General features: G+C 40.0%; 1 protein-coding gene across 1 annotated transcript in view; it reads right to left on the bottom strand.

Moving 5' to 3' along the window:
- Nucleotides 1-266: 266 nt before the first annotated feature.
- The window catches only part of SLC7A11 (solute carrier family 7 member 11), a 67582-nt gene continuing 43116 nt past the window's right edge, over nucleotides 267-24732 (bottom strand). The window contains exons 7-12 of the mRNA XM_044430919.1: nucleotides 13048-13171; nucleotides 12770-12873; nucleotides 11366-11462; nucleotides 8665-8814; nucleotides 7417-7594; nucleotides 267-1075 (exon numbers count right to left, since the gene is read on the bottom strand). Of these exons, the coding sequence (XP_044286854.1) occupies nucleotides 1008-1075; nucleotides 7417-7594; nucleotides 8665-8814; nucleotides 11366-11462; nucleotides 12770-12873; nucleotides 13048-13171 (721 nt within the window). The 3' untranslated portion in view covers nucleotides 267-1007. The remainder of the gene's footprint in view (nucleotides 1076-7416; nucleotides 7595-8664; nucleotides 8815-11365; nucleotides 11463-12769; nucleotides 12874-13047; nucleotides 13172-24732) is intronic.

Below are 24732 nucleotides of genomic sequence, written 5' to 3' on the forward strand. Positions count from 1 at the left end.
CATACTGGATATACTATGTGGTCTGCCGGAAAAACAGGAATATAGTAAGCTAGTGCCAGTGGTTATCTCAAAATATGGCACAGGTGCAGCTGCTCAGATTTGACACAGCTGCTCCATAGAGCACACACTTTTTTGCTGTGCCAATGAGATGGGGCAGACCATAGTAAATCTGGTGTCAGCACTGAAGGCAATACACATTCCTTCCTGAAGGCTTATTGGTAACCAAATGGCATCAAGTGTCACCAGTAATTCAGAACAATATCAGATATAAACACATTTGTATCAATTTACAACTCAGACACAATACAGTACAGCAAACCATGCCCAAGTGACCTTACACAGGATACTATTGTACCTCTGGCAGCATTAGTCATACTGACAGTACCTCTTGATCTGTCAACCATTATGCTCATTGACAGCATCAGGATGCCCATGCATACCTCCTAAACCTAAGAAGGTAAATGGAATGTACACATTTATAGTACAGTAGTGTTCACAATGAAACATAAAGGGGGATATTAAAAAAGATGGCAAAATTTTGATTTGTATTTCGTACATTTTTTGCTCCTGTCTTCCATTAGACCCAATACACAGATTGCAACCATCATGCATACTTCTAGCTATCTTGAACATTCTTAAACAAATGTTCATTTGTGCTACAATATAAAACATCAATGTGAAAAACTGGATCTCAAGTATGATACAATATATCATAAATATCACATTGACTGCATTCTCATAAAAGGAGAAGATCCTCTTTGTTCCACAACAGCTTAGTAGTCTCTGCTATCAAGACTGTTGGCTTTATCGTTAGTATCCAACAACCACATATATTAAAAAAAATGATACCAAAAACAGTTCCATATATAGTCCTTATGACCTATCAACTGAAAAATTACATTTAAATCATTTCTCCAAGTTTTCCAGGAAATGTTGAGAAGCTCTTTTCTTTAACTGTTGAAGAAACTGGATGCTTTGTCAACATGGTTTTATCCAGTAATAGAAGATCATGATCTTGGATTCTCCTCTGCTGGAACTACTTCCAAGATTATTTGCAGCATTGATGTTATCCTGCCTGTAAAAAACAAAAAAAGAAAAGAATTTTTTTTCCCCAAAGTTTCTGCAAAAGGTCTTTTGGAAAGAACAATGCAACATACCATTGAAACGTCATGTTGGCTTGCCTTAAGCATACTACTAGTTGTGAGACTTATCTCTGTCTCAGCTCAGACTTAGCTGACCACTGGGACATACATATGTATAGCAATGCATCCTTTCAGATAGAAAAGAATATTATTCATATACAATAAGATCAAACATCAGAAGCACAAAGTCTAGATATACAAATTGGATGGACAACCAAATATTCTTGGATAGTTTAATTATATGTTATATTTAAATGTATGAAGTAACAACCCAGTTATCCATGTTATTATTTTTAAGGGCTTTAAACTTTAACTTGTTAAGCAGATATAATTATATTTAACAAAGCAATTGATCTTTGAACCAATAGTAATAATTGTATTCCAGGAAGAAAATACATTTTAAAATGAAAAAATTGCTTAACCGAATGGTTAAGATCCTAACATTTATCATTTCAAGTGCCGCTAGACCAATATTTCAACTAGTTGTGAAAGTGCCTGTTTTAGAGCTTGGAACAAAAGTACATGTTTTGGATCTTGTCATGTGAAGCACTAAATCAGAGTTGCACAAGCAGTGGGTCCAGCTGGCACAATGGAATCAGTGGGGGCAGAGTACTCTAATCTATGTCAACTTAAGACAGTTTGCAAAAGCAGTGCTTTTCATCCTGCTATCCTCACTGACTCCTCAGAAGCCTCTCCAAAGGAACTGGGGTGCCTGCTAAAGAAAGTGAGGTGGGGTGCTGTGGAAAGAGTGAACAGGAAACTTTCTTTCTATACACTCCCTTAACTTAGTCTAAATTAAGCCTTAAGAAATGCTTCCTAAATAGGCCGGTGGTTCACTGTAGAATGATACTGTCAATAGCCATGAAAAGTTAACAAATGACCCCATGAAGCATCCCAAACATAGGCATGCCTTGAACTAGATAGTCATCACTAGACTGCCAGGAGTAACATATCAGCCTACAATCCTTTACTTGAGAGTAAGCCCACTGAACTCAATGTGGCTTACTATGCATGGACATACACAGAATCGTACTATGTAATTCTTCATAGTAGAATCTGAAGGCTCCAATGTCAGTGGGGCTATGTATCCACTCCAGATTTCAGTGGAGTGCTAAACCTTTTTTGGGGGTGGATTTCAGCACCATGTCTAGCTCCTTTAATGTTCAAACTAATTTTGTGTTGATAAGTAGCCCTGCTGACAATGGCACCACAGTCAAAACTATTCCTAGTGAACAAGCTGTTTAACCCACAGAGTAATGCCTGTATTGTCTAGCCTGGGTCACATCACTTACAGGTATTTTCTCCTGCCAAAGAAAACAGTGGTTTCCATAGGCCTCAGACAATCAGCTGCATTGTCACAGCCAGCAGAAGTCAAGCCTCTCCAATAATCTCCTTAAAAGGAGTGTTTTCTTTCTGCTTGAATAAAACGGTTCAATACTGGCATCCTGTGGCCATACGGATTCATGAAATGATGTTCAAAAGCCTTTGGAAATTATGACTACCAGGTGGAAGATGAAATCTCTTCCCTTGCTTTAGTCCCAAGAATTTAAAAAATAAAAAAGGAACCTGGAGCAATTCCTGTATAATGCAACACTCATTTTTAAATCTAATGCTTTTAAAGAAAATTGTGCATGCAAGAAGCAAGAATGTACATATACTAGCTAATAACTAATATTTTATTTTACAATAGTTACTGAACATATTAAGAGGGACAGATTCATATCCTTAAATTTGCACTGTATAGAAAAATCATTCCACAAATTATAATACTGACTTCATTGGGAGCTATTTTCAGATCATGTACTTTTAAGTTCTCTATTTTGAATGGCTTCTACTTTTAAGGGCAGCTTGAAGTAGAGTAATAAGAGTGAAATCCTATGCCTTCCACATGTGAGCCTCTAAGCCTGGGGCCCTATATATATCCAGTGCACAACCTGTGGTATGGCAGCTGTGATTTCCACCACCCCGTTCCTAGCCCTGCACTTCAGCTAGATGGCTACAAGTGAGGAAGAAAGGAGGCAGGAGCACCATCTGGATACAGTGGCCTCGGCTTCCTCCCCTCCCCGTCCACAGCGTGCCTCTTTTCTTCCTCTCCAAGGCTAATTTCTGATTTTCTTTCCATGCAGGCTGTAAGCATGGAGTCCCAGGTTATAGAACCCTGGAGCCCTAAATTATCCTATGTCCCACCCCCCCCCCCAAGTGATGTCAGGAGGCCATAGGTTCATGCCCTAAGTGAATGCACAGAAAAGTTCATTTTTCACAAATCATTAGAACTCTCCCAATTTTATTATACAGGCGTTCGCATTGCAATGTATCCTCTTTGAACAATGAACCAATTGTGTTTATATATTCCAGATGTCTTTAATTCTTGGGGGAAGGGGTGAGAAAACTACCTTTAAAAAGATCAAGAATTTGCACTGTTGAAGAAGTGTCTATTAAATTTAAAAAAAAAAAAACCTGTAGTATTTAACAGCATTCCTTTGTCTTCATTATTTTTAATAGACTTATACATTTCTACCACTGCTTGTGAAAAGGCCCTCACATTTGTAGGGAAAAGAAACTTAAGGAAAAGGCATTTTGAAATGAAAGAGTTGCACACAGAGGGAATTTTTCCCTTGCCCTACCTGTGGCCTTCTACTATTTATTTAGTTAGTTGATTTACATCCCACTCCTTTCCTTTCTTATTTTTTGAGAACTCTAAATGGCTTGCATAATTCTCTTTCTGCTCTTCTGAAGATCTGCCACTTCTTGTTTGCCTACACACTGCCAGAGGTTTGGTTGTTGTTTTCCCCAGGAATAAACATGCTATCTAGAACACTGAAGAGGGTAAGTAGAAACAACTAGAGGGTGCTTTGGAGCAGAAAAGCCATGCACAGAAGGCAGGTTAAAAAATCTCTGGTTCCCCCATCCAAATCAACCCCCCCCCCACAAAAAAAAACTTTTCCTTATTAAATGCAACTACAGACGGGTCATTGGTCTGATCTACTATGGCTCTTTAACATTCATGAAGGATTTTATTTCAGATCACAAAATAGAAGGGTAAAATTCATTAATAACAGTTCTGATTACTGGACCAGAGCCACACCTAACGTCCTTTCATTCAGATCTCATCATGGTACTGCTATCCGCATCCTGCATTCCTTACTGCAATACACATGCAAGGCTTTCATGGGATGTCCGCAGCATTCATGCTGTTTTTCTGCATCACCTCACATTATTGGTGGGTGTTGCTGTTTCAGTGCATTTGCCAACTGAGAACGTGACAGGAACTGTTGGAAAACAGATGTGTGCAGGGAAATGGCCCTGTAACATGCCTTTGTTTTTGTTTTTGGCTCAGTTAGCTGTGCACAGATGTGAAGGAGGGAAAGAGTGAGGAAGCAAAGTGTGGAGATATTGAAAAGAGAGGATTATAGCTTCTCCTGTCTCTCCCCACCCCCCCCCCAAAAAAAAGGAGGAGAAAGAGTGCTGGCTGCTTGTTCCTGTCCTCCCAACCCCACATGGTAATGCCAATGAGAGCATCAGCACCCCCATTCTTTCCACCCCAAAGCAAGCAAGTTACAGCCCTCTCCCATGTGGAAAGAGCAGTGCCCTTTTCCACAAGTTAGCTATGCACAGGTGAGAAGACCCAAAAGAGCAAAGATATTCAACTTAAAAAGAACTAACAGTTCCTCTTGCCTGCCCCACAGCAGAAAAAGAGAAAGCCATGGATAAGGAGAAAGATGCAGGAGGTGAAACCAGTACCCCCTCCCCGCCAGTGAAAAGCAAGCTCCTTCCCAGGAGGATTGTCCCACCCATTCGCTCCATTGAAGTCACTGTGATTTCCTTGCAAGACCTTTGCAGACAACCAGCAGCAGAGGGGAGGGCAGCAGAGGGAGCGTTTGTAAGTCAGAGACAGAAGCCAGGCAGTGGGGGGAGAAAAGGGAGACAGTAATGCAGTGGAAAGATCTCTGAGCTGCTGCCCTGTTCTGCTGAGCCCAAAGGAGATGCCTTTCCTCCCCCTCTACCCATCTCACACACACACACACAGGTGCGCACAGGGAAGACAACAGTGCCAGGTGAGCGCACACATACTGATGCACACACATACTGATGCAGGTGAAGTGCAAGGAGAAAAGTAAAAATAAGCTGGCCCTGAAAATTCTGAAATACTGTTCAGAACAGTGTGATAGATACAGAAAATGAGATTATTGTGTCCTGGGAGTGACTCCACTAATACAGTACTTCAATAAAGGTTTGGCATAGATCCAGCCCTGATAAATACTTGCAAATAGCTGTTAGAAGTTTGGAACCTGTTTCTGTATCAGCACTCCTCACTCAGGTGACTTCCCCTTGCCTTTCTGCATCATGTTCTCAGGGACAAAGCACATGTTGCAGCTATTGTAAAGGGCTTTTTTTAAGAAAAAAAGAAAGGAAGAAAAATCTGAAATGTATTTTCTACCAGAACCACAGTTCTCAGGGAGCCAAGCTTTCAATGTAACCTTTCCCTCCCCAGTCAGAATCTTAATGAAACCTTCCGCCCAATCTTGGAATTAAAACTCCCATTGGAGCTAATGGGTTTTTCCCCCTTAAGGCAAGCTGCAGTACAAAGGTAAGGATTTTAGTTGTGGGTCATTCCTGGTAAGGCAAAGGTGTACACTCTGGTTTCAAATAACATCAACATCCTCACACCATATTTAGGATTAAATGTAAAAATCCCCTTCCATAGATGTAATGCCCCTTAACACCCCACTATTTTGAAAAAGACTGGTATGCATAAGATTAGGCAGAAATGGAGCAGTAAAAACGTTTGTTGATGAAAACTGATGAACAGAGTAACACATGTACAATTTAGTGCTGATCGTGGAAATATTGGTGGATACTGACATCTCCTAATAGGTGACCAGTACTGATCAGGCATTAACTATGTGTGTTCACAGCATGATTTAAGGGTGACATACTACAACCAAAACTCTGATGTCAAGATTCCGTACAGTGAACAAGAAAGACCAGATTAAGGTAGAGCATTAGGAAAAAATATGGACGTCCTCTGATCCAAACAATTCGCAACATAAAAAGTTAGATCAAGTTAAGTGTTGATTGTGTTGCTAAGGTCAAATAGCAGTTAAATATCCATTATTGTTTGGACAGAGCCATAGGCCCTTTGCTTCAGTCAGATATATCTACAGTTGTGAATTTGACAAAATGGAACCTTGTTTCCTTAGAGTATACGACTATTTCTAAGCAACTAATGTGGAAAGCAATTTAGTACTGCACAGTAGTTTCAGCCCAGGGATGTTCCCTAGAATATTGTTCTGTTCCTCCAACACTGTACCTCATAATATAAAGCAAGACAAAGTAAAATTCAGAAAAGCTGGGATAGCTATACTTCAGGCACACATGCCCATATACTTGTTTCACTGGGGATCTACCACAATGATTAAGACTCATAAACCACAAAAATGACAGATACTTTGGTCTGACTAGCAAAACAGCAAGTGGCTGTGTATGTATATGTCAATTATATAGCTATTCTTAAAAGTGAAAACAGCTCTGTAATTGTCATATACATAGAAGATTTCAGGGGAATGGGATTTCAGGGGAAATTCACCAACTTGAAATTGATTTTCTTTCAAAATATGATCTATGAATAACATGTTATATTAGAACAAGGCTAGATTCTTACATCTTTATTATTTAACTGACAGAAAAAGTTGATAATCAAAATAATTAAAAAGTTAGTTTCCTGCAGAAATGAGGATAGTTGAGACAAGAACCAAATTTGGTTACTGGCCTTGTTAATAACCCTAACCCATCCTACAGATTGTTGAATTCTAGGTTGTTGTGTTGTATGAACATGGCCACATATACAAACTATAGTTTGTTAAGACCCTGCATAAGAACCCTTGATTTGTTGTTGGATGGTGAATCCTGGGTTGCTTAGCTATTGATTCTCATTCCATGTAAAAACAGAACTATGCTATTTCACCAAACTTCAGAGATAAGAGGTAACAGTAGTTTTAAAAAATTCCATCCACTCTGTATGCCAGCACAACAGCACTACAATGGTATTTGGGATGGAAAGAGGGAATAATGGAAGAAACAAGGCAAACAACCCCAAGATTGTGAAAATAAACCACAGTTTGTTCAATCATCTGCCACACAAACTCTGGGTAGGGTAGGATTAAATAAACTGTGGAGTTGGCATCATATGTGAACCAGACTATAGAGTCATTCTAAATTCTGTATAAACACCAAGAGAGTGAAAGAGAGAGATCTCCTTCTAAAAGTCACTCACCTAAGAACCTTCTAAACCATGTTGGCTTCTTGTCCCATATGATAAAGAGGTAGTAGGCAGGAACTCCAGTCAGTGTTATTGCAAAACCAATGCCAGTATTGACAGGGTCAGCATAAAGTGATAGTACAACCATGAAGAGACAGGTGAAGGAAAACAGGGCAGGGATAAAGAGTGGCACCTGAAAAACACCAAATGATGTTATTGCAATAGCCTGACCTTGGCTTTGAGTGACACCGGTATTTAATGTTCCATGAAATGTAAATTGGAACTAGCACACCACAAGTCTTGCAGAAATACAGGTGTTCAGGGCAGGCATTCCAAATGTGCGGAGCTAAAGAAAGCCTATTAAATGCACCTTTGCTCAGTAGGCATCCCAGCAGCTGCTTAATTACCCACAAATGAACACTACACTGCTATACAGCATTAAACCAAACAACTTGTAAATGTACTTTCTAGTGCTAAGTCCCTTTCCCAGCCCTCTATTAGATTGGGAAAGGAGCAACTGCAACAAAGATGGCATCTTTTATAATTGCCCATTGGAATCAATTTTACAGTGAAGCAAGGTTCCAGGGTTACAGGCTACCTTTTAAAACAATTAAGTACATATTGATTTGCTGCACCAGGTACAATAAATAATCTTGCAGGAGACTGCCAAATTAAATACCATTGTGGTAGTGGAAACAGCAACCAATAAAATTATGCAACTGTTAAGTATTTGGGAAATTCTGTACCGCTTGCCATTATCACTGATAATACTATCTGGGGTGTTTTGAAACAAACATGACATTAAGAGCTTCAGGTTTCAAAGGTGATGCTTTCTGAAAACAAAAGTGATTAACAATAGCATCCAAATAAACTATTAAATACTTTAAATTTCATTTGAAGAACTGCCTAAAATGCACAGGGGAAGGCAACTGTGTTAAGCTGTTGCCTGACCAACTGTAGATTTGTCACCAACTGAATTTGGGGAGGGGGAGGTGTCGCTTCACTGGGGCATCAACACTAAAAAAGCTATATTCCCAGTCACCTGCTACCTAACATCGGAAGGCAAATACCTGAAGCAACACTTTAGTGAATGGGTATATTTATATGAAAGCAAGGTCTTGTGGGAACAACTACAAAAGAATATATGTTCTATTAAAAGAAAGCCAAAAGGCACTCCTGTTTTTCTGAAGTAGGAGGAGTGGTGGGATGGTATAAATACTGGAGAAAAATATTTAAGTAAAGCAGGCACATTGCTGAGGTTACCTTGAAAGGACGAGGCATATCAGGGCGTTTATATCGGAGATAAATCATCCCAGCCACTGCCAGTCCTATAAAAAGCCACCTGGCAAAACTGAGGAAGTTCAAGAGACTGTAGAGATCACTGGTGAAGAGCATGATCATAGTCAGGGGGTACTGCAAAACAGAGTGAGAGCAAGAATGTTTATTACTAGTGCAACTGTTGTTGCTTATTCTATTTCCTTACACATATCCTTTTCCTCTTTTCCTTCTTTTAACCCTCTGTTAGCTGGTTAACTATTAAATATTACACCTTTGAAATGCAGTAACAAAACGAGAGGACATGTACTCTTAAGCAAAACGACTCAGAACTGGGTGGTCAATTCAAAATCAGTATCTGTCGCTTTTATTCCAAAATAAAACTAAAGTATCTTGGTTGGAGCTTCTCGGGAGTGGTCAGGGGAGAAAACAGCTAGTTAGCCTTGGTATTTTATTCATATCTACAGTTTGTAACTCACAAAAGGATTATTAGTGAAATGGTGCTGGCACTTCCTAGTGCTCTCAAGCATACCAGCTATGATTTCAATTAATCTCTATCCCTGATTTGGTTTGCATGTAAGAAGCCATGGTGGATGAATTTCCCAATAGGACTAGGCACATATGAGAATTTCATTTTTGGAGCTTAATCTCAACAGATTTTGTGGTCAGATTTCATTCAGCTTCCCCGCTCTGGATACCAATTGAATATCAAGTCAATCCAATTTACAGATTTCATTTTCTGATAGATGTGGCATTTGTGCAATTGAGATTGTGGGGGGTTGGCATCCCATGATTTCCACAAATGGGATTGTGATCTCGTTTCATTTGCCACGTCCCTCTCTTTACTCAGCCTTTAAGTTTGTTCATATGGGATTATAGGAGTTTTTTAATCGATTTTATTGGTGGTCTTGAGCAAGTCCACCTAACTGCTATCTGTTTCCACTATAAATGTCCATGACAGTTTGATCTTCTCCATATACTTTTCTGCCCTGCAGAACCATATTCCTTGTCAACTTGCAAATTTCATCCTCCACTTTGGGACTTCCTGAAAAGAGGTGGGTGGAGTACCAAAATTAAATCTGCTGCTTATCAGAATGGAAACATTCTGAGATCCCATTGTGAGATGTAAACAGAATGGAATTCACAGTGTTGCACATCCTTATGGGAGCTCTTCATTGCGGCAGTGGTCACTCTTGGACTAGTCAAGCCACAGTGGGGGGGAGGGGGCAGTGTGCCATTGCTTATTGTACAAGCAAATGCAGTAAGTCTGAGTTGTAGGCAGGTTGACAAGCTGCCCAGCTCTTGTGGACTCTTTTAGGGTTGCAGGTAGCTGGTCAACTATACTAATAACAGGTACCAAGACAATGAGAAACCCCCTGAGGAAATTCACCCATGGTGGCTTCCCATTAGGTACAAACCAGGTCTCATAACTCTCCACCAGCCTCAGAAGTTCTTTTTACACACGTGGATACTTGCCGCTTGAGGGCTCTGTGTGCAATCTGGATTCTAAAAAATCACAGGCACCAACCCATATTATCACTGCACTTCTGTTATTTCCATAGTGCTTATGAGGCCTGCTACTAGTCAACACAAACTCGTGCTTCTTTAACTAGCCTTGGAAATGAGCAGAAATGTTTTTGCTTGTAAATATCATTCTTCAGGGTACTGAGCCTCAGACATCCATCTCCTCTATGCATTTTTCAATCAGTTATAAACTCAAAATGCAAATATATGGAAACTGAAAATCTTTGTTACTATTCTACCAGTAGCAAGGATGTTTTTATGATATAAGTGACAGGGATAATGGAACACTTTGAATCCTAGGGCATACAAATTCCAAATATATCATGCTGTTGCTTCATTTTATTTCCACAGAAGATGGAATATATGTTCCAATCTTAGACCCAAAACAGTCATCACTTTAGATGTACTTTATGCATAGCCATAGTGTCTTTATCCTAGTGTAACCATGAAAAAGAGAGATAGACACACAGCCACAAAGGGTTCTAGATATGGACCCCTGCACCTACTCTAGAGTAAAAATGAAAACAATCTGTAGAGGCACACATAAAATAATGCCTGCATTGCCTTTAAACATGTTATTTGAAAAGAAGCCTCACATATCCTAACAGCTAATTTTAAGTATATGGTAAGGATAGCAGTCTTAGATTTTCTAACTGCCATAAAGATTAGTTGGATTAAGAGAAATAAAAAAGGAAATATTATTTCAGAACCCGAACTCAAAAACCTAAAGAGGGGTAGCAATGCCTCTTTGTTACAGCTGTTTGCATTTTCTCAGCAGAGTCCCTATAATGGGACTTCAGGGCCTTCACACTAGTGTGTAGCCTTTATGTAGGATTTTATTATTCTGCATCCCTATCTAAGAAGATTCATTCCATTGAGAGGAGCTTGGCTAATCACTCTCATTCAACCTTTCAAATAAAACGTAATGAGGTGTGATTTAAGTGCTGGCCTGAGAGAGTTAAATGCAACTAACAGAGAATCAGAGGAGGAGTCTTTCAAATAGATCACCTCCGTAATTACTTTCCATCCCTCTCCAAACACAGCCAACCTATGAAATGGAAATAAATAACAGAGATTCAGGAAGTATTTAAGTTGCATTTGAATCCTTCAGCACAGGCCCATGCTCTGTGGCCTTGGCACAGAGACATTTGTTTGTATGATTTACCAAAACAATGACAGCTGGTAGAGGAGTGTGCTTGCGAACATGAATCATGGAGAGAATTTCTGGAAGGTGACCCTCACGGGATGCGACGTAGAACATCCTGGTGGGAAAATAAATTTGGACAGCTTTTAAAGACTCTCATTACCAAGATGAATGGAAGCTGCTCACCAGAGATGTAGAACACATTCAAAGTTATCCTCAGCAGTACTATTTGTCCCTTTGTAAGACAAGCATCAGGACTTCTGATGTCACAGTACTTAAGAAAATGATTTCCAAAGCCTACCAAATAGGCCTGAGTAAAATCTATCTTTGTCAGTTTTCCAGAATGAGCACTGTTGAGCACCACTTCCTTTTTGTCTTCCCTAAGATAAACAGTTATCACTGAATAATCAGTCAGTGAAATCTATTATTAGAAACGTTATAAATACCATTGGAATTAATACAAATTGTGCAAGATCGCAGTCTTACTGTTTTCTAGTTTCCATTGAATGCCTTGTTTGTCTCCAGTATTCTCAAATGCAAAGAAAGAAAATGTGCAAAGTTCCTTATTAAGTGGTTATTGAAGTTCAAAGAGCACAGTACTGGAATCAACACAGCATGTAGCTTTGGATTTTACTCAAGAGTAGGAGCATGTGGTCCCAATCTGGATTAGAAGCACTGGCAATGCATAGGTGAGGTTCAAGCCTGCCCCCAAACCATGTGCTTTCCAAATTTTCCCCACATCTATGCCACTGCCACTAATGGAAAATTCCTTCCATATTTTCCTTAGTATCTCCTTATGTGTGGAGGAGCAAATTTTGGAAAATAAACAGACGGGGGAATGTTTAAAGTTCTCCTACCCATATACAGTAGTCTAGATATGGATTGGGTTGTGATAGGGTTGACTGCATGCCTCCTAGTTAGTGTATCATGCAGTATGATCAGGCTTGTCCATTCTGGAGAATTGTCTTATTTATATATGGTATGCTGACTGATTGCTTTACTAAGTATGGCTGCTTCTATCAATTTCTGATACTCTCGGTCTCTTATTTCACCGGCCTTTTTCTTGTTCTACCCCAATCTACATCAGTTTGTACTTTAAAAAAACCATATACATTTCAGGGAGTAGTTCCCCCTCACATACACACACATGCATATACATATATATCTGCCCGCTCTGATATGGATTTTGCACACTTTTCTGAAATATATGCATTTTCTGTGCACTTTCTCCTAATTATGCATATTTCATTTGGATGATTACATCATCCCATCCAGAAACATATAGATACTAAAGAATAAGTACTTTCTGGTTCATATGTTGATTTAGGAAGTGCAAAGTTGGTAACCTCATAGCAAACCACAAACGAAACAAAATGCCCCCATCCCTCTGTTTTCCCCTCACCTTTTATTCTAACATTAACTGACCTGGAGACAGCAAAAACACCACCATTCATAGATCCAAAGCAAGAGAGTGCAACAAAAATGGGGACAGCTAAGGAAAAGCTTCCCAGTAAACGTTCAGCAAAAGTCTGGCAAAAGAGAGACAAATATGAATCAATTTTACTAGTAGATTTTTTAACCTTATGCCATGCTGCAGTTTTAAGTAATAGAGCCTATAAATTATGGTTTCCTCTATAATCAGGAAAATTATTCTGAAATCTTTAGGACTATTTATACTATTTATGCATTGTACCATGACTTACCACTGCCACTGCCTTGGACATTAGTAGCTCCTCAGGGCTGATTGTTGTAAAATAGGCAACATTGGTTAACACATAGCCAACTGTGACGATAACCATTGAAGTGCAAATGGCAAGTGGTACATTTCTGAAAGACAGTAAGACATTTAGTGTTATCCATCTGCACTCTACAACTGGAGCAATCTAGTTAGGAAAGATATTTCTTTGATATCACTGCATTTCCATTGTGACTGCTACTTTTATAAATGAGATTAATCTTGCTACGTGACAGTCGAATATCTACCAGAATAAATGCTTTGGGTCAAGTTAACACTTTTCTAATTTGATGGTATAAATAGCTGTAATGGCAAACTATAAATTATGGAAAGGGAACCAATTTTGCCTCAGCTCTCTTTGCAAAGACTGTCGCATGCTTGCCATTGCTTAGCCTGAGGGGAAAACCATATTAGGGTAAAGAATCAGTTGGCCTTATTAGCCATTTCATTTTGGTAATATACTAGAGCATAAGACTGAAAACCATTTATCCTCACTGCTTTGCCATCAATGAGCACCATAAGATTTGTCACCGGGACACAGAATGTTTCCAGTCACTCTAAAATAATAATAATAATGCTCCTCAAAGTGCAGATCCACAATTATGAGATCAAAGGGTTCAAACCTAGGAAAGCAGAATTCATGGGTTAGCCATGGACCATTGACTTGCCTAAGGCAAATCATTAGTGGCTGCAGTTCACCTTCTGAAAAATGTTAATTCTTATCTCAAAGTGTTGTCTGAGTGATGATTGAAAGGATGACTTTAAAGTACTTGACACATTTAAAGTGCTTTATATAGATTATTAATAACACTACTACTTTCTGACAACGTAGTCATGAATATTACTGATTAGATATAAAGTAGAACTCAAGTAAATTTCCAGAAAAAGATATGGCCAGTAAGAAGTGGGAAGGATGGGACAATAAGGGAGCACATCATTGGGTAGAATTAATATTTCAGAAACATTAAAAGCGAGAGTCAGCACAAAATTAAATAGACACTATCCCTGGGAAGAACCAGAATGGGATAGGTGTTTGTGCAGTATTGAATGCAATGATCCACTGTGCTCTTTGTATCATTACTGTGTCACACAACATGTCATCAGGATGGATAGCAGGAAACTTAAGTCAGAAGTCCCACAGACAAGACGGAAGATGGCAACGGAATTAAAGGTTCGGCTAGTCCAATTATACTGAACACACCAGAAGCTATTTTGTGAGGAGGTGTATCAGTTCGTGCGAGCAAATAGGCAACTTCAGGCAGAAATCAAAAGCTCCTGTGTTCATGTTAATGTCTGCCATTTTGGAGACAAGCTAGAAGCATTCCTAAATGCAATTCTATAATAAAAACTTGACAATCCTAAATTGTGCCATGAGCAGCCAACCCTGAATAATCTAGTGACTGCACAAACTAGGAGTGTTCGTTTACAACCTGGACTTTCCTGCTGCAGCAGGGGAGGACACAGCTGTGTGTTTCTCAACCATTCTTACACTCATCTGTTTCAAGTACTCTTCACCTACACTTGCTGTAGTAAATAGGACAACTGCAAATGCAGGATGGCACACAATGAGACAGGAGAGAACCAAGTTATGAAAGGAAAAGATGATATACCTGAATTAAGTTATATAACCCAAACAGCCACCTGAGAGATATAGAACAAGTATTACAATACTATCAAGTCATATTCAGATGTAGGCTTTGGGCATAGGTTGTGAAAAGAAATGTTTACTATGGAATCAGCTAGGAAATCCAGTGTTCATACTGTACCATGAATTACTGCACTGCTTTCATTACTGCTTTCATTACTGCATGAAAGCATCCATGAGATGCGTAATTCCAAAGCTAGCTTAGTATTTCTTTCCTTGGCTCCATGTCTTATGGGTCCCTGGGCAAGGTGCTCCACACAAACATCACCCCGGCAGCTTCTCTGATGAGCAAACCAGCTTGCCAGGGCATGCCGCAGAAGGGAGAGGCTGCTGCAGCACCTGTGATCATACTGCTCCTATCAGGACCAGTTGAGCAAACGAAAAGAAAACATAACGCTGCTGGGTATCATTGCCGCTGCTCAGAAAACTCAGCAGGTGCAGGATACTGCAATGGTGCTTTTTGTTATGGGGAGGAGGGCTGCAGGGATGACTCGCATTGCCAATGCACCTAGTATCACAGCTGCAACGGCCACCATATTTTTTCTCCCAAATGCCTCTTGGTCGCAAAATAGAGCTGCTGAAGGGGATTGTGTTGGAGCACATCCTATAGGTCTTTGTGGAGGGAGAAATGGTGGCTTCTGCAGCTTTCTGGCGTGGTGCCTTGTGTTTCAGTACTGTACCCTTTAAAAATTGCTGCAGTGGGCCCTCCACCAGGGCTGGTTGGATATTGCCACTTCGCCTGACATTCTCCGGTTCAGCCAGACCATCCTTTCAGCCCCCTGATCTCAGGCTCTCTGCTGTGCACTGACATCATTTATCAACCTTTAAAGAAAAGCACTACAGGACACCACTGGTACTTAGATCAGTGTAATATCCTTGAAAAAGAAAAGTGAACTTACAAACCAACATGGGAGAAAGCACTCTCAGAGCTGTATGTATTTGGCACACACAATCCTGGCTCATTATGCTGAGCAGCACTAACCCCTGCTGACAGCAAGAGAAAAAAGGCAGAAAAAACACAGCTAGTCAGCAAGTGCCATTCATTACTCTGTGGAAAGACTGGGACTTTCTGTGTTCCCAGAAGCCTTGAACAGGCTAAGAGGCTTCGTGACCTCTGAGGTCCTGATACTTTAATGTAAAAGCAGTGCTTCATCTGCCTTCTTTCACCCTCCCAATACAATTGGGCCCTTAGGGGGTTGCAATCCATTAGCATGTAACACCAGCAAGTGTTAGTTGTTAGCTGGTAGCTTGCAGTGATGAACACGTACCAAAAAAAGAAAAATAGAAAAATGAAACACCTGGCTTCAGGATTACAGCAATGAGCTATCCAACCTATATTCATTTTCGAGTGAAAAGTTGTATTTTCCTTTCAATCACGATTCAGTGCATTAGCCCTTATTTCAGCTCTTGTGCTAAAAGCTAGCTGTCTGGCACTGTGAAAAGACACCATTTCTGTTTCCAAAGTAGTACATTGGATATTCTGCAGTAAATCATCTTGGCACATCTTTTGCATACTGATATGGACATGGAGATGGAAGTCATCATTACTAATTATTGATTCACTAATTAATTAATTATGTCCTGGTAAATATCTTGCTGGAAAATGGGAAAATTGAATATGAAAAGGTATATATCGTTCTCAGCCAACAGAAGAAGAATAAAGAAAAAAGCAAGAAAACCCAAATGGATTCTCATTATACAGTATGGAAATACTGAAACAGAGTCATGCACAAATGTATGGTAATAAGCAATGTCAGTCCTATGTAGAGGACACCCTCTGAAATGAATGGGGTGGAATTAGTCATAACTAACTTAAGTCTCACTCATTTTATTAGATCTACGCTACATAAGATAAACACTGGAGTACAATCTGCAGAGTAGTTGTACATGTTACAAACTTCAGTGCTTATCCATCTACATGAAACCACTGCATTTCAAAGGGCCTTCATATGTTTGGTTTTGTGTGGCTAGCACTCCAAACTGTAGTCAGTCTTCTTCATCAGATATGCCCTAGCATGTGCTACTCATGCCTATGGAAATGCCAAGCTGAAGCACAAATGAGACTGTGCTCCTGCCCCAACTTCATACCCCAGATTGGCCTGTGACCCTGAAGTCCACACACTAGCAATATTGTCTGTGAATGAACACCTGCATATGAGCACTGTTCACACAAAGGAACTCCAGGTTGTGCAGCTGTCCCAATCATGTGAAGTCCCAGCTGTTTGTGCATAGGGGGTAGTCGTACAGATGTGAGGAGCATGGAAATCCATCTCTAGGATTTTATTCTCTCTCTTGGGACCCATTTAGGTCTCTTCAAAAGCCTCAAAAGATCTCTTCTTTTACCAATGTATCATCTATTTTGCATTCTGGTGTAACAGAAACATGGGCCAGTATGCCAAAAAGAGAAGAAAAAATGTTTCTCTTATTTCACAGCCACCACCAGTACTGTAAATAATAATCATAATCAGGGAGATAAGGAGATCGAGATGGGGAACTGCAATCAAGTCATACTCATGTTCTGAACTCCCTCAGATGATATGTTGCTGCAGCTGTTATGATTGGTGTAAGGATCTCAGCAACAGCTGCAGAATTAACAAGGTAGCTTACAGTTTTAAATGGGGGGGGGGCAACCATGCACAATAAAACAATACTGTTTTGTGTCATCTTCTGGAAACGTGTGACCTTGCTTCTCAATGGTTTCCAGACGCAGTACAAAGTGCTGGAGATGCCCCTTAGCCAGAGCTATCCCAAGACAATCTGCTGCCTGAAAGAGAACTGCAAATGGTGCACCACCTACAAATCATGGCACACAGCACCCAAGGCTGGCCGTTATCTTGCCACAAGCACCCCTCCCTAAGAGTAGAAATGCATCAACAATAAGAATATAACTCTTTTCCACCATTTCACTGCAACCTTACTAGAAGCTACCTTTAAACCCTTTTTCTGATGTGTAACTGAAGGTCTTCTGGTTATGAAGGTATTCAGCTGAGATCCTCTTGCATATCTAGTGCCCTCAGAAGTACTTCTGTTCGGAACCACAGCAAGGCCCTTTTCTCATAGCATTACCAAAGGCTTTGAAATCTTACCCCTAATGATTTTTCAAAAGAGAGCAAAAACCTTTCTTAGAAAGCGTTTTTGCACCGTAAATGTTTTAGAGACTGCTGGAAATTGTTTTCAGGCAGTTGCACTTAGGAAATACTTATATTGGATAACAACTTTTACTTTGCTGTTCTTAGCACTGTGGATCTTGGATTTTTACTTTTGTAGAATTAAGAACAATTTAAAAATAAACATGCAAAATGTCTTGCTATTTAGTCAATAACTTATGCAAATAATTCTCTTCACATTCATAATCTTTTTTCTTATGAGACACTGTTAAATCAGCTTAAGCAGTTGCACTTCTTACATCTAAAGCTATAATTCTTTTGACATCTTAGACTGCATTTCCAGAATGCAGAACAAACAGTTGTTATTCCATGTGTACCAATGTGTACTTGCAGTACATCCAAGTGTCAGCTTTGCACAGAAGCATGGTTCTGTTCCTTTCTCAGTTGCCACTTGCATAGATTTCACTGACAACAGCAGCAATTTAAAGACACCTTTCACAGTGGACAGAGGGCAAGCACATCTTAAATTCTGGTTTCTATGCCAGGGCCAGGGTTGGCTTAGATGGGAGTTTTTGGCAAGGGGTCTGTGATACGCAGAGTCATTGGCTCTGCTGCTCTTCCTGCTTGCTGTTGTAACTTATCCACCTGATTTGCCCAGTACATAGGCAATAAGAGAGAAAAGATGGTGCATCTTACTCACCTCACCTTGAGCACTCCCACTGGGCCAATTGGGCAGCAGGAAACATGGCAAGGGGTGGATGATTCACTCAGGTCAATGAAGGAGTCTTGCTCCAAAACCCTCCAAAATCTTTGACAAGCATTTTCTACCTAACATCAAGCTGAAATTTCAACAAAATTGAGGGGAAGCTGAAGAGTTGCATTCCTGCCATTGCTAATGATAAGAATTTCTCTACTCCCCAGAGAAATGGTTGAAATGGCCATCACAGTTTCTCTGCCCACAAATAGGGAAAGAAAAGGAAAGAGAGAAAGAGGCCCTTCATTAACAGCTCTACAATGTGTACTGAAAAGTACCCAAATTGCTAATTTGCTAATAGCATCTAGTTCCACCCCCAACAAATGGACATTTTTCCCTGCCATTGTTAACAAATCCCAGTAGCCTCATAGCTAACTGGGTTAAGCACTGGTAACTTTGGTTCCTGTTTTTAAATTACACAAGTTTGAGCTGATTACTCACTTAAAAATATTGAATCAAACTAACATAGCAAACTAAAACAAACCCAAACTGAACAGGGCCAGCATCATTTGAACTCTGCAATAACAGCTAGAAGTTAATGTCACAGCTGAGTAAACCTTAATCAGGAAGTGTCTTATGCTCTCTAGCACAGCTACAATGGCAGTAAGTGAAGTCAAATTTCCATTATTTTGTACTTCCAGACAATTTACAATGTTACTGTGTCAAAAAAATTACAGCCAGAGGCATTTCAACTGTCTCTACATAACATTTCTTTTAAGTTACTCACGTTCTTTTTATTTTAAAATATAAGGTTACTATTCCTATGCACACTAAATCTGAATGTGACATGAATGTGTCTCTACATTGGACATGGCCTAATTACTTCAAGGTGATATTTTTAACAGGACAGTCACCCTATTAAATAAATCTAAGTCAAATTAACATTCTGGATTAGTTGATTACTAGATAGTCATCATTTTTCATATGATTTTAAGAGATGAAGCATCATGTTAAAATAAGCATTCCCTCTAAGGAACTTTTAGCTTACAGACTGTTGGATAGCCTAGGAGATCTCTTCCTCTCCAAGCCCCACCCCCCCGTGGAACACAGGAATTTACATGTTATCCCTGAACTCGTATAATGAAGGGATTCCTTTCTGAAACTGGGGTGCAAGAGGAAAGGGTCCTGTAGGTGGGGGCTTAATCCCTCTCCTTCATGTGCCACTCACTCTCCAGGCAGGACATGGGCAGCACAGAAAGAATGTGAGGAACTCAGCAGCTTCATCCTGGAAAGGATATCAGGAAGGGGCTCCACCTGGCTCCTGGACTAATATAGTGTCTCCTTCCCTATCTTATAGAGAAGGGAATGCTTAATCTTTGATAGTCCTTGCCCGCTGAGACATTTACAAGTACTTGGATAATGAGGATGATTGAGAAGGGGAATGGATGCAAACTTTGGCATCCCCCCAGGGTTCATTTGCATGGCAAGGTGCCATCCCTGCAGATGTTGTTCTATGCATGACTGGGGCCTATACAATGCATGCAAGATTGGGGCAGGTTTATACAATGCTGCCCGACAACCGAATGGAGCTTGAGTGTTCCCTTACTGGCTCTTTCAAATGAATGCTACTTTGTCAGCACAAAGATTTACAATGCATCATTTTACCTGTCTTTTTACAGAAAAACTGAGATGACTATGCCTGATGCAAAGTGCTTTCCTTCTGTATTTTTTGAAAGAGACCGTGTATTATGAAAATAGATGCTATTACACTAGATACCATTTGTCTCATCTATACTTGTGTGTGTTAAGTAGTGTCTTTCCCCTCTTACCTTTTGCAACAGGAAATTAAATGGAATATGAACATAAAGGATAAAGTGCCATCCTCCTGGATAATCTAGCACAAACAAACCTAGGCTGGACAGCCTGTACTGTGCACTAAAAAAATGTAATCCAGTGCTACTGACCCTTCCTGTGCATATTTGAAATGCTAATGTATACATTTGCTGTAATTTTCAGCCAAGTAGCCTTAGGCCATTAGTGATTATTAAGCTGCTTATTATAACAGAATTAAAAGAAATATGTTTATCTTTTTTCTTCAGTAACTGCCAAAATACTCCATTCCTAGGCTCAATGAGTTTGAGCTATTATGGATGTTTATGGGCTTGCAGCAGTCTCATATTTAGCCTAATTCTGGAGGCTGCACAAATAGATTTTTCACCTATTGCAGTAAATACATCATGATCAGGTATGCAGATGCTGTTCATCTTCTGACTTCCATGCATGCAGTTGAATATCTGTGCCTAGAGAACACATGCATGCATTTGTATGTGAATATGCTCAGTGCTATTATTATTAATTATTATTAATTATATTTCTATACCACCCATAGCCGAAGCTCTCTGGGTGGTTCACAACATTGAAGTCCCCCATCCAGATTCCAACCAGGCCTTATCCTGCTTGGCTTCCAAGATGAGGCGTGATCAGGCCCTTCAGGCTACATGGAAGCTACCATGTAGAAATGGTGACTTGCTCTGGCTTGCAACCTCCATCAGCCCTAGCCCACATAGCCAGTGGTGATGGATGATAGGTATTGTAGGACCACACCCAGCCTACCCCTACCTCATGCACATATTTGGTTGAACAAAAAGAACTCGGGCTCAAGGTCAGTGCTCCTGCATTCCACATATTTCCTGAATGAAAATATGCTGCTTGACTACAGCAAGCATCTCTAGGGCAGCAGAGGTGCAAAGTAAACTTTGAACAAAATCCTCTGAGGAGCTTACAAAGTCCTCATGAAAAGCTGCATTATTTGCCTTAACCAGTTGGCTTCAGAAGTTCAATGAAACCTTGCCATGGACATGTTGCAGAAATTTCTGGGTAGAGCATAATGTCAGTTCACTGAGAGCGCTGGTCAGGCCATGAGAGAAACACAGTGTTGTGAATATTGGTAGAAGAAAACAAATCATCTTGCAGAAAAGGAACATATCTTAGGTTTGAATGCAGAGGGTCCCAATATCTGACATTTCTAGTTAAAAGTTCAGGCAGCAGTTCTGAGAAAGTTTTCTTCCTTAAAATTCCACATATCTGCTGCCATTCACAATAAATAATTGTTGGGCTAGATGAGCTAACTGCCTGATTGTACTAGGCAATTGCTTGCCAAGCATTGCTGATCCTCTCATCAAGGAACCTCCACATTTTCTGAAACACAGACCAAACGCTACGGAGAAAACCAAAGCTTTATGTTGGCTGTCTAGAATGGTATATACATGAACAGAATAGCATAAGATCTCTAGAATATAGGGATACCTGGGCACCCTATGTTTGTCAAGGGATTTTACAGTGGAATTACTTGAAAGAACTTTCCAGACTAATGGCCAGTGCAGAGAGAGGGAGATGGTGGCCCCAAGCTAGCTGAACCAAAATACTTTGCATCATGGTGCTAAGACAAACTAATTGGAAAATATAGATAAAAATGAGATTGTAAATATAAACTTCTGTCAAACTTCTGTATGATGTTTTCATACCATATGGTATTTTCATAGTGGCTTTCCAATCATGGACACAATTAAGTATCCCAATCAAATTATTTACTGGCCACAGATGCAAATGCACTTCATGGCATATAGTATACAGTATTATGGAAACCTGGGATATTTTTAAATATAGCAACAACTTTCCGAGCCATTTCTTAAAGATGCATGAAAAGTCCATAAAATTTGTATAATTAACCCAAATATATTATGGAGTTCTAGTTTTTGACTCTGAACAGCCATAAGACATATCTCCAAGAAAAGATTTCACAGGTCTTAAAAACAAATAAAAGTACAGTGGCACAATTATAAAAAGAGTGAAGAAAAGAGTGAACAAAAAGAAAAATATTTTATTGCACTAGATTCTCATGTGAATTTGGAATGATTAAATCGCTGAGCTCCTGATTTATGAGCAAGAATTGCAGTGCCGGCAGCCAAAACCATTTTAGGTTTGAGGGTGGGGGGAGAGAAATAGAAGCTTACTGAGGTTTAATATCAAACTTACCAGGAGTCTCATATGATCGGCACTGAGTAACGAACTGGCATTCACTCTTGCAGACCTTAAAGCTAGAAATAAGGGCATCTGAACTAAAGAAAGAACAGACTGGGTCTCACAGTATTGGGAAGCTGAGCCAAGAGACACTGAATGCCACATATCAATAACATCACAGCCAGGGGAAGAAGATGGGAGAACACACAGTGGAGGAAAGATGGTCTCATTTAAAAATAATGTCAGATTTCCATACCTTGCCACTGAGATTATTGCAGTCTTTTGACTGCAGTTGGGCCTCTGATGTAGCCTGCTTTGCAAGATGCATTTATCCAGGAAATAATGCTCCCAATGTGTGCAAAGAACATAAAAAAGAGCCTTCCACAATGTAACAGAACTGGCTGACTAGGACGCTTATTCAGAGAATGAATTGTTCATGTTCAGAGGGAGTTTTATATAATATAACCTTATAATCTGGGTATAAAACATTTGATGAGGTTCAAAGGTTCAAGTGTTCAAAGGTTTCTTACCTCAGAACATGTTTTAAATAAGTCAAAATGCATTTAGTAATAGTTTTTATTAGCTAGGTTCATAGAAGTAAAAGCAAAATAGGACCACAGTTTTTTATATTACTTGACACTACATCCTTATTAATAAGGGAACTTCAGCAAAAACACAAATCAGAAAGGGGCACATGTTTGCTGCATCTTGCCACTACTCTTTCACCATGCTGCCATTCACAGATTTATATAACGTAGCAGTGTGAAAAAGAAAAAGCTTCTATAATCCTTAGTAGCTTTTCTTACCCTTTGATAAAAGTGTGCAAAATAGTCTGCAAAGACAATGCAGCCCCATGCTCAAAACAAGCAGTTGAGGAGTGCACTAGATGCTGTCACCAGGCCCTTCTAGTCTAAAGGACAGGGACTGCAAAGGATCCTGCCCTGGTTTCCGGCAAAAATCTTCCTACCCCTTTCTCCAGCTACAATTTTCCCTCAAAGCAAGCAACAGAATGGGATGGGATTTCAGAGGAAATCTGAGTAAATGTCTTGATCCAGAACAGATGGGTAATCCAATTCAGCAGCTGGCCACCTAGCTTACTTCAGACTGCAAGTGGCCCCTGCTTTATGCATATGGAAGTCTGATGAATATAATGGATGTTTTGGCCCAGAATGCACACCTCAAAGAGTATTCCATTAAAATTAATGCAGCTCACAGGAATGAAGTGCATATTTGGAAGTGCCTGCAAAAGCCCTATGCAGGTCTTCTGCCTGTTCATATGAGGGCTAAAGGTAGGGAAAAGGCATAGGCACACAGACAAGACCTGCCTCATCAGGAAAGATCTTTGATCAGGGTTTCTGATTGTTATTTTCTAACTAATGCAAGTAAAATCCTTGTTCAGATCTTTCCACTGAACACAGGAAGGTTGAGGACTGAGGAAACAATGATGGTGATATTGGGGGCATGCACTTCCACACCCCCTCCCCACTTTTAGGCCACACATGAGCAGGATAAATAATACAACTATATGACACATATAAATGCAGATTAAATTCTTCACTGCATTACTTTACACAAAGAGAAGGGAACACCAGCCTCCATGCCTAATCCAGTCCATGGAAGTACCCCATCCTCTCCACAGCAGAGTCAGGGATTCCTACAGGGAGACAAGATTTAACCTCCAAACTCTACCTCCAGAAGGAATCCCTGCCATTTTCTGATCTGTGTGGCAAGGTAGTTTTCCAGCAGCCATGCCAATAGATTCACCCGGAAAATCATATCAGGAGGCACAGGCTCATTCCCTTCCATTATTGATCCATGGAGGTCTGTGGGGGGGGGAGTCATTTATGCCCCCCATCTCAATGCAGTTCCCCATCCCTGGTTTAAATGGATGTGCATCCAATGTGCCAGTCCAGTTGCTCCAAGAGTGAGAAAGGCATTCTCTTTCCTTCCCAGAAGCATAATTGGTGGCACAGTGGTTCCCAACAAATAAAAAATGAACAGAAGACTAAAGGAGAATTGCTGTTGCTGCTCCTGGTCATTAAGAATGTTTCACTGTTTGAAATGGCAACTCTGCACCAGAAAACTGAACCATACTAAAATCCTACTGCTTCCTGCAGACTCCATGGAAACAGGAATATAATTTACCAAGAATAGGCAGTTGCAGTTAAGACATTTCAAATGAGAAAA

Source organism: Varanus komodoensis, unplaced genomic scaffold, assembly GCF_004798865.1.
Source record: "Varanus komodoensis strain SLA01 unplaced genomic scaffold, ASM479886v1 scaffold21, whole genome shotgun sequence".
Taxonomy (NCBI): Eukaryota; Metazoa; Chordata; class Lepidosauria; order Squamata; family Varanidae; genus Varanus; species Varanus komodoensis.